Source organism: Brienomyrus brachyistius, chromosome 19 (assembly GCF_023856365.1).
Source record: "Brienomyrus brachyistius isolate T26 chromosome 19, BBRACH_0.4, whole genome shotgun sequence".
Taxonomy (NCBI): domain Eukaryota; kingdom Metazoa; phylum Chordata; class Actinopteri; order Osteoglossiformes; family Mormyridae; genus Brienomyrus; species Brienomyrus brachyistius.
The window spans coordinates 5,774,662-5,787,339 of NC_064551.1; the positions used below are offsets into that span (position 1 = coordinate 5,774,662).

Genomic DNA, 12,678 nt, shown 5'->3' on the forward strand with positions numbered 1-12,678 from the left:
CAAGCACAAAATGCGTATTTCATTTCGGTGCAGGCTGTTTCATTTCAGTGTATTCGGTAGAATTGGAGGTCCTTTATTATTTTCCATCAACAATTATTATTATCGGGCATAATTCAGAGCAGATTGCTCAAGCTCTTGGACTGTGAATTTCAGAGTATTTCTCCAAATACTATTTAAATGTGATGTACTGTATTCCTAAACACGTACCCACTGCATGTAAAAATAGACTAGGAACTACGATTTCTAAAACTTAACACATAAAGTAGGAAATTATATACACTAAGAATTAGATAAAAAAAGCAGTTCTTTCTAATGTAGTAAATGCTACATCAACATTTTTAAGTTAGAAGGTGTTACTGTCCGACAATCTCTGACCTAGAAACATAGCGGATGACTGGTTGGATTGTGTTTGGCTTTTCACGCCCCGCTTCTCTCCAGCAGCTAACATACACAATTTGCCTTTCACAACACTGAAACACCAAAAATAACCAAAAATAGAACATAAAACCAACACTAAATATTTCCGCCAAATGACATTTCTTGTATGTAAATTACGCATTTTGCTCTTCATAATATTCTGTCTTCTTCGTTGCTTAAGACAAATCGACTAGTCAAACAGACTAAACCAAGTTTTATTCGTGTTAGCGAGTAACCGGCATGAAATTTGGGGATCTAGGCTAGTCTCTTACACAAGCATGATAATTTAGATTGCACCACTGCAACATTGTCCAGTAGAGGTCAACTGGGACATAAAGTTGATCTGAAACTGTTTAATTCGTCTTCAGCCTCAAGATTAATGCGGGTTTTTACGCTTCTAACCAATAGATGGCGCTACCGCCTATAGCTGCGCAGCCGCCTGGAGGCTCTGCCCCATGTTCGTCACCGAAGCCCGGCCCCTCCATTCGGAAAACCAGAACATCTGGTTCATGTAAAGATGGCCACGGCGACGATGGTGGGGACTGGTAGTAATACCCATGGAATGGAGGAGAAGAAGTTCGAGTACTTCTCCTCCATTAACTCGATGGCTCGAAAGATCATGCAGGAGAGAGAGAAGATCAAGCAGAAGCACGGCGAGGACTGGGAGAAGATGACGCCGGGCGAGCAAGAGCTGGCCATCGATAACGGCATGATAGACCCCCAGATCCAGGCTCGCTATGCGATCCATCGGGTAGAACGGGAGGAGGTGGGGTGTTACCCTAAATTACTCATTCAGACGGGACAAAAGATCGTGCACTTCGGGGAGGAGGTGAGAATATTGCATATCTTTTTTGTGATCGCATCTGACATAGCACCATGTCTTCCGGGATCTGGGAAGTATATGGGTTAGGGCTCCATTGATCTTTTGACAGTCAAAACAAAAGAGCTGTCAGCACCAACCTGCCAGCATTAAAGAAGGAAAAACGTTTCACGGGACACGTAAAACATTAGCGTGTGCTGGTCCCCCCCGTTTGATTATACGGAGGGTAAGATAGCTGGATCGCGCAGGGAGCCATTTTCGGGACATTTTTTGAATTCCAAATGACACGCAGTTGAAATCTATTTCTAGGATCGCTTTTCAGTGGCCCATGAACGTTTATTAAGATTCTTATGTAAAACACTGTAAATTATACACTCAATACAAGCTAGCAAAGTCAAACAGCAGTTTTGAAAACTACAAAAATGCCGGCTTGTGGACTGGTGATCTTATACCAACGCAGCTGAATGACCATAATAGATGTCAGATGCGTGTCATTGACTTTTCAGCAGCACAAACTATTGCATTGCATCATTAACATTGTCATGAAACATTTCATCTATATTGATGGCGTTACTGTCCGTTTAGCGAAACATTATTTCAAAATACAGTGTAGCGTGTTTGCTGGTTTGATGGAGTAATGAACAGTATTGACGTAAGAAAAAAATCATGCGCAGTTAAAAGCGCTTCAGGCAAGTGGAATTATTTGAAATTATGTTGTTTCTTTTCAGGACATAACTTGGCAGGATGAACACTCATCACCTTTTTCTTGGGAAACAAAGGTATGTGTGTATGAACATGTGGCTTTAACTTGCTGGTGTTTAGCTGTGTTTGTATTACGACAGAATAATACGTGTATCCGAAGTGGAATAAATCAGTCAAATTACAATGTGACTTTGCATGAGTTACCTATAGTGGGCTTCTTAGTTTAATTCACTGGGGTTTGAATAAAACAGTAAGATTATGGTTGTCCAGCAAAAGGCTGGCTTTATGTCCATTGTGTAACCCGACCTTGTGCTATGTGCACCCTGGGTAAAGTGACTAGGGTTAGCGTTAAAAGATGGACAGATGGATTCTTTAAGATTGTAATCTGCCAGTTGAAACCTGATTAAAATGAGTTTTAATTACATTTGCACATTCTTCATTTGCACAACACTGCAGAGTAGCACTACATCAAAATCAAAAATATTTTGTAAATTATATTTCTGTTGTATTTATCGCATTTATTTATTGTTTGTATTCATGCGTAGCCCAATAGGGGCCGCAAAGGAAACAGCATTACAGTGTACTTTTACATAGATGTGTCGATAATAAAGATCTCTTGAGTCCCTTAACACGAACATTTTTTTTTTCCGGCCTTCAGAGTCAGATGGATTTCAGTCTTACATCTGCTCCGGCCATAGAGCAAGGCAGTACCTCGTCCCAGGGAGAATCCAAGACTAACAAGGTCCCACAAGCCAACCAGGTGACCAAAGTGTCCCAGATCAGCAAGATGTCCAGCAGTGAGGCGCCAGGCCTGGCCAGAAAGGAGGAAGAATCGTCCTTCTGGAAGATCAGCTCCGAGAGGTCCAGGCTGGAGGGCGAGCAGGCTGACTTCCACTCACTGACACCTAGTCAGATCAAGTCCATGGAGAAAGGGGAGAAACCGCTGCCCTCCTACTTACGCCAAGAGCCTCCCCCGCGGGAGTTGGAGGAGGCGCCAAGGGCTGCCAAGCCACGGGCACCTAGACCTCCAGCTCCTCCTCCCCCGGCACCTGTCACTTTACCCCCGGCAGCAATCAGCATTTCTCCAGCCCCCATCAACGTATCGTCCACGGTGGCGGGCTGGGAACGAGCCCAAAGCACCCTCCCGTCCTTTAGTAACCTCGATGACGTGTTCACGCCCGGACTAGCCACCAAGTCAGCAGCTCCCAAGGAGCCTGAGAAGGCAGATTCTCCCGTGACCACTAGTCCAGTGACCAGTTTCTCTCAGGTGAGGTTTTTCCTTCACGCACAAGTTTTCACTAAATGTCACGGGAAATTCCGAAGCGCAGCCTGCCGCTTGTGGTGGTACTTACTGAAATTGTGCTTCTATCTGTGCTTTTTTCAGTGGTTTCCCGTAATTACACTGTACAACTGAAATGAGAATTTCTTTTTCTACCTGCGGTTCATGGCTCCCAGCTGGAAATTTCATTCATTTCCCACTGGGAATTTTGCCACAATCCAAAAATATTTGCTCTGTATTTCTCAACAGCAAGGAAACAAATGAATTAGGCCACTCTTTGCAAACCTTATGTAAATGTCACGGTACAGGGAGGCTTTTAAAAATACGCCCAACAGACTGTGTCGGATCATCAGGAATAGGTATGCAAGGCGCTGAAGACACTGGCAGTGAATTCAAATTGGCACAAAACACAAAGCAATTAATTGTCATTGTTGACACACTACAACAACAAAATGTGTCCTCTGCATTTGACCCATATGTGACATCGTGAGACAGCACGGGGCAGCTAATTCAACACCCAGGGAGCAGTGCTTGGGGGTGGTACCTTGCTGGTTGGGGATTTGAACCAGCAACCTTTTGCTTCCCTAAGCCCTAGGCCGTTACTGGCCCACATCCTACAGAATGTAACATTTTTCAGATAATTAGTGCTTATTAAACTAATTCTTTTGGGTACATGGGAAGGCATTAGGCAATGAGCAAAAATAATTTCTTTATTTTTGGTGTAATTCCCAAACCTGCTCTATTTAGAGTCTTGTGCTCCACTGGATTGTTTTGCGTGGCACCAAGATCACGAAGGACATTCGGGCCCAGTTCCAAAATCTGCTTGCCTTAGCTCACAAACTGGCATAGGGAAGCTGAGAAATGCCCTGGATGAGCTAATCCTAAAAGCGTTTGCCTGTTTTCGTCCCTGTCTGTGCAGTTTAATACAAGCAGCACTATTCTGAAGACGGGCTTTGACTTCCTGGACAACTGGTAACGCCTGAGTATGGACCCCAAAGCCTCCCTGCTTCGCTCCTCATCCCGAGCTTTGGCTGGACCACTCCGTCTTCCGCACACCTCACCCCCACAATTGATAAAGCATATCTCAGTATACATCGTCAGCTCTATAGGACAACAGTCTCGGACTGTTAGGAATATAAAAGAACAACTGACATCTGTTTTCCACTAACGACAACTCCTGCCTGTTGTCACATGCAGTACATTATTATGACCTCATACTAGTGTCAAGCCTTTATAACGTGCATTTATATAAACACTAAAATTGATACACTCAAGTTAAATAGCATGTTTTTAGAAACCGTTCATAATCTTTGAAATATGCATGCTCTGCGATTTTACACGACTAGAGTATAAAAATAAAGCTTTTTAGAATGGACTTTGATGCCACCGTTTTCCCTGTGTGGTCTTGAGATAGCATTTTGCTGATCGTTTTGAAAATCATTCATGCTATGCAAATAAACTGAAAAGTTGCGTACTTTGTGTCTTGGGAGAATATTGTTTTTGCATTGTAGTGACTAATGTGGTCCACTAAGTGGCAGCACTGGATAGATTAATAGCTGGTTTCAGCGGTAATAAAAGGGCTATGTGAAGACAAATAGCTTTAACATAAACAATAAATTCTGAAGAAATATTTATACAAATTCCATTCCAGTTACTAAAACCAAAAAAAAACAGTGCTATAGCTGAAAGTTATCTTCCTTAGATTAATAATTTCTCTTTATGAGAGATTAAAGGACGCTTCAAAACTCTGAATACTATACTAGACGAGTACAAAGACTTGCTTCAGAAATATGCATCATGCCAAAGTTTTTAGACTATGCATTTCACCATAACGTCAACACAACACAGAAACTATCTATGGTGTATTTGGAAAAGTCGCAGCATAGTTTGTGATGCATTACTGCATTACACAGGAAACTGTTTTTACCAGGGAAATCAGGGCTCTTTTATGTATGGATTTAATGGTCCTTATGTAGATACAGTAATGCACACATACTCCACTGAATCCATAATTGAGCCTCGTAGTTATATAACATATCTTGGCCCTCAGAGGTGGTATAACCACACCCACGAACCCTAATCCAGGCCGAAAAACCCTAAAGTCACTGGAAAGTATGATTCCCGGTACTTTTTTTAACTGGAATCCCTCCCGCTGGCGGGGATCGCGGCGCCGGGGAATGTGCATCTGCAGTTTTCCCCACATCTGAGCGCGGTTTTCCAGGCAGCTCAACTGGCTCGCCAGCGATTTCGCTCACGAACGCTAACCCCGGGCAAGACGGCCAGGGCTGAAATAAACAAAGCAGGGGCATACGGCGCGGCGGGCAGCCCCCTGTGAGAGGGACACAAAGTGTGGAAGCGGGGAGGGGGGCAAAAAAAAAAAAAAAAAAAAAAAAAAAACAATGAAGTTTCCTGTTATTGGTGAGGCCCTGTCTGGATGAGGCAGTCGCAGAGCGACAGGGAAAAGAGAGGGAGCTCGGGACACGGGAGAGCAGTAAGTACCAGAGCGGACGAGCGCTTCAGGGGAAAATGGGGAAAACTGCTTTGCTGGTGACGGCGCTGTGCTTCTGCACAGTGTGCCTGTGTGACACAGGCAACGACAGCCTGGAAAACGACGGAGGAATCAACACCCCAAAGACAGACATTGTTTCTCAGGTAGGGATTCTTGTAAAATAATGTGATGTGAACGGCCTCCTGCCTGGACTGACTTTGGATAAATGAATGACGGAATTAAATTAATTTGTACTTCAGAAGTATTTTAAGTGTCCTGTAAAAACACTGGTCTGGTATGAAGAGAGACGCCGAAGTAGTACTAGGAATGGTGAAATCCTGCGAAATTCCTTTCTAATTCTGCTGATGCACCGTTACTTTTATTAATGCTAGGAGCAATAATGGTGCAATCATGAGTGATTCACTGTGAAATCTGCTTTGTTTCATGGGAAGAAAACCGCAGATGAAGAAACATATTGTGGATTGTTTTTCAAACTGGGGTATCAGCCTGCTCACCTCTCCTCCTTCAGGCTGAGGACAAAAAACCAGTACAGAGTCAAGAAATTGAGAGAGGACAGGGTGGCGAGGAGGGGACTGGGAGTCCTGACGATCCAGAGCCGACGTCCCCCCTCTCAGACTTTGAAAACTCATACAACTATGTCTGTGGGTCTCGGTCTCTGCTAGAAACGTGCTTTTTTCCGGAACAATCCGAGCCTCTCGATCGGTGCAAATGCGTCTGTTTTCTCGCACACCAACGACAGTGTCCCGCCTGCACTCTATGGACCAGGCCATCCACAAGCTGAACGTGGGACACTACACGCTGGACGTGAGGCTGGTGCAGCTGCTGGACAGGCTCTCGCGGTTAGACGCCAAGATCGGGGAGATGGACGACGAGATACAGCAGGTGCTCGCTCTCGCCAAGGAGAACCGCAAGGAGATCGGGCAGCTGGAAGGTGAGTAGAACCACCAACCTCCATTTCTAGTTTATTTCTTCCTTCAAGAATTTGACAGAAGGTGAATCATTACTGTACCTCACATCCTTTTACCTCTACATCTCAAACTCAAAGCCTAATACCTGCATGTAATCTAAGGCAGTCACAGAAAATGATGATTACTGTGTACTGTCTGCACTTTATGCCTTTTTGCACCCCTGCAGTATGTACTGTACATATATGATTCAGTTCACAACATTCATAATGCCCTCTGTATAGAATGGATGTGCAATATGATATTTACACTGTCATATTGCATTTCCTTTTATTGCACTGCAAATAACATTGCACTATACTGAAAGTAAATGTATATATGTGCTCCAAACTTAATATTCTTTTCTCAGTACCTATTCACACCATTGTGCAGTTAAATTGAAACATATTGTCACACAGACATGCCTGCAGTGGCCTGGGACCTGCAGTTTTGCACAGCCAACAGGGCAAAGAGTATGCTGGACAGAGTGGCTGGACAGAGGAGGCACCGTGCCCGCAGACCGGCAGGCCTGCTCGGGTGGGGTTAGGGCTGGGTGGATGGACAGAGGAGGCACCGTGCCCGCAGACCGGCAGGCCTGCTCGGGTTGGGTTAGGGCTGGGTGGATGGACAGAGGAGGCACCGTGCCCGCAGACCGACAGGCCTGCTCGGGTGGGGTTAGGGCTGGGTGGATGGACAGAGGAGGCACCGTGCCCGCAGACCAGCAGGCCTGCTCGGGTGGGGTTAGGGCTGGGTGGATGGACAGAGCAGGCACCGTGCCCGCAGACCGGCAGGCCTGCTCGGGTGGGGTTAGGGCTGGGTGGATGGACAGAGGAGGCACCGTGCCCGCAGACCGGCAGGCCTGCTCGGGTGGGGTTAGAGCTGGGAGGTATGACTGTGCTTCAGCCATCCATGTATGCTTCAAGGGAATACATTACAGGTGGAGTGGTGGCTCTGAAGCTAGGGACCTGTGCCGGCAATCAGAAGGTTGTTGGCTTGAATCCCAGGAATGGCAGGAGTGATACGACTTCACTGGGCCCTTGTACAAGGCTCCTAACCTGCAATCGCTTTGTCCTGGGTATGATGCTAACCTGCATCCAGCCCTGCAAACAGGTCCTCCAACTTTCAGGGAAAATTTGGGGGTTGGTGGCAGGACTGGCTCTCCAGCCACTGAAAACACACACTTCGCACTGGTCCATTCCATAAAATATGTTCATTTTGCCTCATCTCACGTGTAAAACCATCGACAAGGCTTCCTATGACTACCTTCTACAGGCTGCCAGAAGGGCAGGAGGGTCGGCCATAAGTGCTTCCTGGTGTACCGCTCATACGAGACCTACGCCGGGGCGTCGAGGAATTGCCAGGAGCGCGGCGGCAGGATGGCGATGCCCCGGGACAGGAAGGAGCAGGAGGCGCTGGCGGATTACACCCGTGGATTCTTCCACCCGGGCAACTGGCCCATATGGCTGGGCATTAACGACCTGCGGTCAGAGGGCCTCTACCTGTTCGAGGACAACACGCGCGTCACGTACTTCCAGTGGCGCAAGCACTACCTGTCCAGCCAGCCGGACGGGGGCAAGAGAGAGAACTGTGTGGCCATCTCCTCCGACGACGGCGACTGGTGGGACAACTACTGCGACCGGCGCATGTTCTACCTCTGCGAGTTTGATGCTTGACGTCCTCCCAGCTGTCGGCCTGAGAGCTCCCTCGCCCCAGCATGTTCTGTGGCCAAAGCCAACCATTCCATCAAGTTTTGGCCACAGCTGTAGCAAGAAGAAAGCCTACTGGTTCTGGTCATTAAGAATGACAGTGTTGACAAGATGTTGAAATACACATTTCTCATACTCAATCAATCCTCCTGGAGAACATCCTGTAGTACTGTACATATTTATCTTGATTTTTGAGGGTCGAGTACCATATCTGCTACTAGTTGGGTCAGCTTTGCATGAATCCTTCTGCTTCGAAACTATTGAAATACTTACTACAATCAAATCTACGAGGGCCTTTGCACATGAGGTTGGACTACAGTGGGTGACATGAAGGTTTTATTTCAAAGAATCTTCGATTCACAGTTTCCACCTACTTTAAGTATGTTGTTTCCTTATAGAGAAACCTGTCTTCATTTAGGAAAGTAGATAATTAAGAATATTACATTTTATGTAATAACGAATTCACTGATCTGTTCATGTTTAACCTAAATTAACATTATTATTTCATAAATAATTCATAATAAAATTTTAGCACCATTACCTCCAACTCTGACATTAAAGCATGATTCATATTATGTCTGAAGATTAATAATTAATAATAATGTTGAGTGCCCTATTGTGGTGAAATCATGGTAAACGCTTGTGCGGAGAAGAGAGAGCGGACAGTGCTGAGGGTCACGCAGGAGGACCAGTCCCTCCAGCCTGTGTTGGATTCTCCAGCGCGGTTCATCATGACGTGTGACTGTGAGCCACGCCTTCATTCTCACAGGCTGGGAGGGGGGGGGGTGATCTTCCTGTTTACAGGCCAGCACTGTGCCAGTAAGGGGCCGCGAATTAGCGGGTGGTCGATGTACCCCCCTGATTAACCACAGCCAGGATCTCTGCCAAACTGGGCCGGTCCACTGGGCTTCTGCAGGGGTGAGCGTAGACCACCCTCCCAGTCTCATTCAGGACAAAATCACCACCAAGCTGAAACCACATTCAAAACTGTATCACAGGTCTACAGGACAACTCTTTCCTGTACATGATATTCTCAATTTAGAAAACAGATCACTAATACGTTTTAAAAACCACCCGATGTGTAATTATTAAAATCCTTTTAGCTACAAGATCTAAAACACAGGTTCTGGTGAACTGTCACCCAGATAAGACAGCTGGACCAAATTAACCCCTCCAGGTGTTTATGATCCACATCGGTGGACAAGAAGAATCACTCAAACAGCTCGATTGCGTCGCAGTTAAATCATGAAACTCATGGTTACCTGATAGATGTCATCTATGATACTTGGATCTACTTGAGGAAACGTTCGCTTCAGCACGGTATACTCCGCATACTTCAATAAGTTGCAAAATTTCAGTATTTTCAAGTAAGACGACCCCAACCCAAACATGCTGTATATCTAGAACACAAAAACGACCAAATCAGACTCGGTACACGTTGTTCTTTATCACCTCAACATCAGCTCAGATGAATAAAAAGAGCTTAAATCACCCCCAAGCATGGAAACGTCTTCCCACCGCAGTACCTCTTTCTGTGTGTCCAACACCATGTCGTACTTGCAGCCCGTGTCCCGTAGCCAGTAATGAGCCCCTTCCTGGCAGCCGAAGGAGACCATGAGCACCCTGACAGACTGGGCATCCAGGAGGCTCTGCAACACAGAGACTCCTCTATAAGCAGAGGCAGTAAATCCTAAGCAGAAGGTAGACAGTGAGCTACACTACAGCACTTGGCTGTTTAGTAGATTTTTTTAAATGTACTTAGTGACCTACAGAGCTGGCATGTGTTTACGCAGTAAGATCGCAGCATGTCAGTGCTGAAAGAGGTGCTGTGGGAAGGACCTAGTCACCCTACCTGGTTACCTTCCAGCTCGGCTAGGTGGTCTCGTCATGGCAGTCAAGCGAGGTGTCTCAGCAAAACCAGAAGCAGGTTCTCACCTTTCCCCAGATACTGGCCTAGAGTCACTGCCCTACACAACATCATTTGTGATATTCGTGAGATTCCGACTTCATCACGTTGTAGCAACAAGAAAAGTCTACTCGACGAAACCCGATCTCTAGAGAATTGCTCACTCTCCACTGCGGGCGTCTATCAAGGGCGTCTCTGCGGGTACGCTCTCTGCCCACGGACGCTTGGACAGAACGGTGTCGCTCATCTGGAGCTCCGTGTCCAGATGTTCAAAGAAGGCATCCCATTCCACCTGCACAACACGGGTTCGAAGTGCAAGTCGGGAACAAGAGGATGCATGGCGTGACATGTCATGACCTAAGTCAGGTGTCATGTTATTTAACTGACAGACAGCAGGATGCAGAGCAGACCCAGGGATAGAGTTGTAGGTTGGCCATTATCCTGGGCGTGTCATTAAATTGTTTAAAACTGTGTTTCCCAACCAAGTCCTCGGGGAACCCCGGACAGTCCACGTTTTTGCTTCCTCTCAGCTCCCAGGGCACCTGTACCAGGTATTCGGTGTTCCTGATTGGCTGGGATCCGAGGGAGCAAAAACATGGTTCCTCAAGAACTGGGTTGGGAAAAACTGGTTTCAAATGTTTAAAAAGAGGCCCTGGTGCTTAAATAAGGGCAAACAGCGCTGGTTTCTTAAGCCAAAGCACCTGCAATCCAACTAACCTGTTACGCAAGTCCTCTAGACTAACGCTGACTGTACTTACGCAGTTAAAAATTAACATGACTGCCTTTCAGATGACCGAGACGAACTTTCCAAACATGGACAACATTAGCTGCAGTATAAGCAGATGGCTGAACGTACCTCCAACTGAAGAAGCTCCTCAACTTGGTCGCGCACCTCTGAGCAGCTGGCAAAGGTGCAAGAATGAAAAGTTGACACCTTACATTCTGCTAAGTCACATCCCCAGCACAATGAAACATGGAAATGGAAAAGGGGTTTCCCAGTAAATTAGATCCTTACTGAAATGAGTTTTTCCACAGGTCTTCAGCTTCATGTCGATTTTTCACAGACAGCCTGGGTAAAATGCAGGAGACGTTTTACAATAAAATCATTCGTTAACTTTTACTTCACCAGGCAAAGCATTAAGAGCAGTTTCTTATTTACAATGACAGCCCGGCAAGCACCAAAAAGCACTTGTAAAACGAAACGAAAGTGGAGAAAAATGAAAACAAATAATACAGAATAAAACCCATAACTGAATGATTAAACAGAATTAGAACATTTACAAGTGTCGTTAAAAATGTCCATAAGCAAGCCTTTTAAGGCCACGACAGATATAAATTTATCCAGTTTCAAAGATTACTCTAATAAATTCCAGTCATTGGCAGCAGCAGATTGGAATTATAACAGGCCAGAGAAAGTGCTACGTTTAGGAGACTTAATTGTGATACAAGAGGAAGACCGTGTATTATATGTGGCTAAGGCAATTGTCTGTAATAACTGGAGTACATTTATATACAGAGCACTGGAAACTGGTCAATGCCGTCTGTGTTCTTTACCTGTTAAAGAAGTTCGCAGTTATACCAATGAATCCAAACAAGGACTCCATTTTCTTTGAAGAGATGAAATCATGTAGAGAAGCTGCGTAAATGTTAAATACAATCGTCAGAGAAAGGGAAACTGACGCTTATTGTGTTTTGGCATTGCCGCGTATGAAGTCACGACTTGCCAGTACTGATGGGTACAATTTCGAACTTTTAAGAGTGTCAAGTCAAAATACTGATTTACTAGACTAGTAAAATGCACGCTTCGTGCGAAAGGCTAACTGGTTGAAAGTTGATAGGCGCATTCTGAACTGCATAGAAAAGCAAACGCAGCAGCAATGTCACAAATGGAGCGCAGTGGACGCAGTTGGTTTGGAAATGCAACACTACTTAAACAGCCACCTATTTATATGCAGAAGTGCAAGAAATCAGACACCATACCATCCCTGTACTCGTTCTGGATGTTCTCGAGTAAACCTCGTCCGATTTTAACGAAGTCTTTTAAGGCGTCGAGGAGAGCGTCGGGTTGTACCACAATCCCCTCGCTGGCCATTTTCGTATGGCACCAAGCGATACAGTGACGTCCAGCGGTCGTAATGATATACTGCAGGTCGTTCCGTCGGGAGCGCTCGCAAGGACGCGAATCCCATCAATATTCATTAAAACTATCTAGCCACATGATCATCATCAATACTTCATAGACTTAATGTGAAATAATGTAATTCTCAATCATCACCCGAATAATACTTTAATTTCGGAGTTGGAGGTAACGAGTCTAAAATATTCACACGACGTCAGATAAAAGATTACGAAAAAATTCGATCTACGGTTTTGTATGAATTCGTTACTCGTGTTT

General features: G+C 45.5%; 3 protein-coding genes across 3 annotated transcripts; 2 read left to right on the forward strand and 1 right to left on the reverse strand.

Moving 5' to 3' along the window:
- Positions 1 to 887: 887 nt before the first annotated feature.
- On the forward strand, positions 888 to 4,692 carry c19h1orf198 (chromosome 19 C1orf198 homolog). Its single transcript, XM_048985661.1, has 4 exons — positions 888 to 1,246; positions 1,966 to 2,016; positions 2,598 to 3,206; positions 4,138 to 4,692. The coding sequence occupies exons 1-4, from the start codon at positions 935 to 937 to the stop codon at positions 4,192 to 4,194; spliced, it is 1,029 nt and encodes a 342-aa protein (XP_048841618.1). The 5' UTR covers positions 888 to 934; the 3' UTR covers positions 4,195 to 4,692.
- Positions 4,693 to 4,814: 122 nt separating this feature from the next.
- On the forward strand, positions 4,815 to 8,924 carry clec11a (C-type lectin domain containing 11A). Its single transcript, XM_048985665.1, has 4 exons — positions 4,815 to 5,870; positions 6,236 to 6,368; positions 6,467 to 6,658; positions 7,944 to 8,924. Exons 1-4 carry the CDS (start codon positions 5,745 to 5,747, stop codon positions 8,342 to 8,344), a joined length of 852 nt encoding a protein of 283 aa, XP_048841622.1. The 5' UTR covers positions 4,815 to 5,744; the 3' UTR covers positions 8,345 to 8,924.
- Positions 8,696 to 12,401, reverse strand: selenol (selenoprotein L). Its single transcript, XM_048985663.1, has 9 exons — positions 12,264 to 12,401; positions 11,838 to 11,919; positions 11,299 to 11,352; positions 11,140 to 11,185; positions 10,448 to 10,575; positions 10,230 to 10,344; positions 9,904 to 10,026; positions 9,640 to 9,777; positions 8,696 to 9,346 (listed from the first exon to the last, which is right to left on the reverse strand). The coding sequence occupies exons 1-9, from the start codon at positions 12,373 to 12,375 to the stop codon at positions 9,212 to 9,214; spliced, it is 933 nt and encodes a 310-aa protein (XP_048841620.1). The 5' UTR covers positions 12,376 to 12,401; the 3' UTR covers positions 8,696 to 9,211.
- Positions 12,402 to 12,678: the final 277 nt, after the last annotated feature.

Coding starts and splice junctions, on each gene's coding strand:
- c19h1orf198 (XM_048985661.1), top strand. CDS start 935: ATGGCCACGGCGACGATGGTGGGGACTGGTAGTAATACCCATGGAATG. Junction 1,247..1,965: donor TCGTGCACTTCGGGGAGGAG/GTGAGAATATTG, acceptor GTTTCTTTTCAG/GACATAACTTGGCAGGATGA. Junction 3,207..4,137: donor CAGTGACCAGTTTCTCTCAG/GTGAGGTTTTTC, acceptor CTGTCTGTGCAG/TTTAATACAAGCAGCACTAT.
- clec11a (XM_048985665.1), top strand. CDS start 5,745: ATGGGGAAAACTGCTTTGCTGGTGACGGCGCTGTGCTTCTGCACAGTG. Junction 5,871..6,235: donor AGACAGACATTGTTTCTCAG/GTAGGGATTCTT, acceptor CTCCTCCTTCAG/GCTGAGGACAAAAAACCAGT. Junction 6,659..7,943: donor GGAGATCGGGCAGCTGGAAG/GTGAGTAGAACC, acceptor TACCTTCTACAG/GCTGCCAGAAGGGCAGGAGG.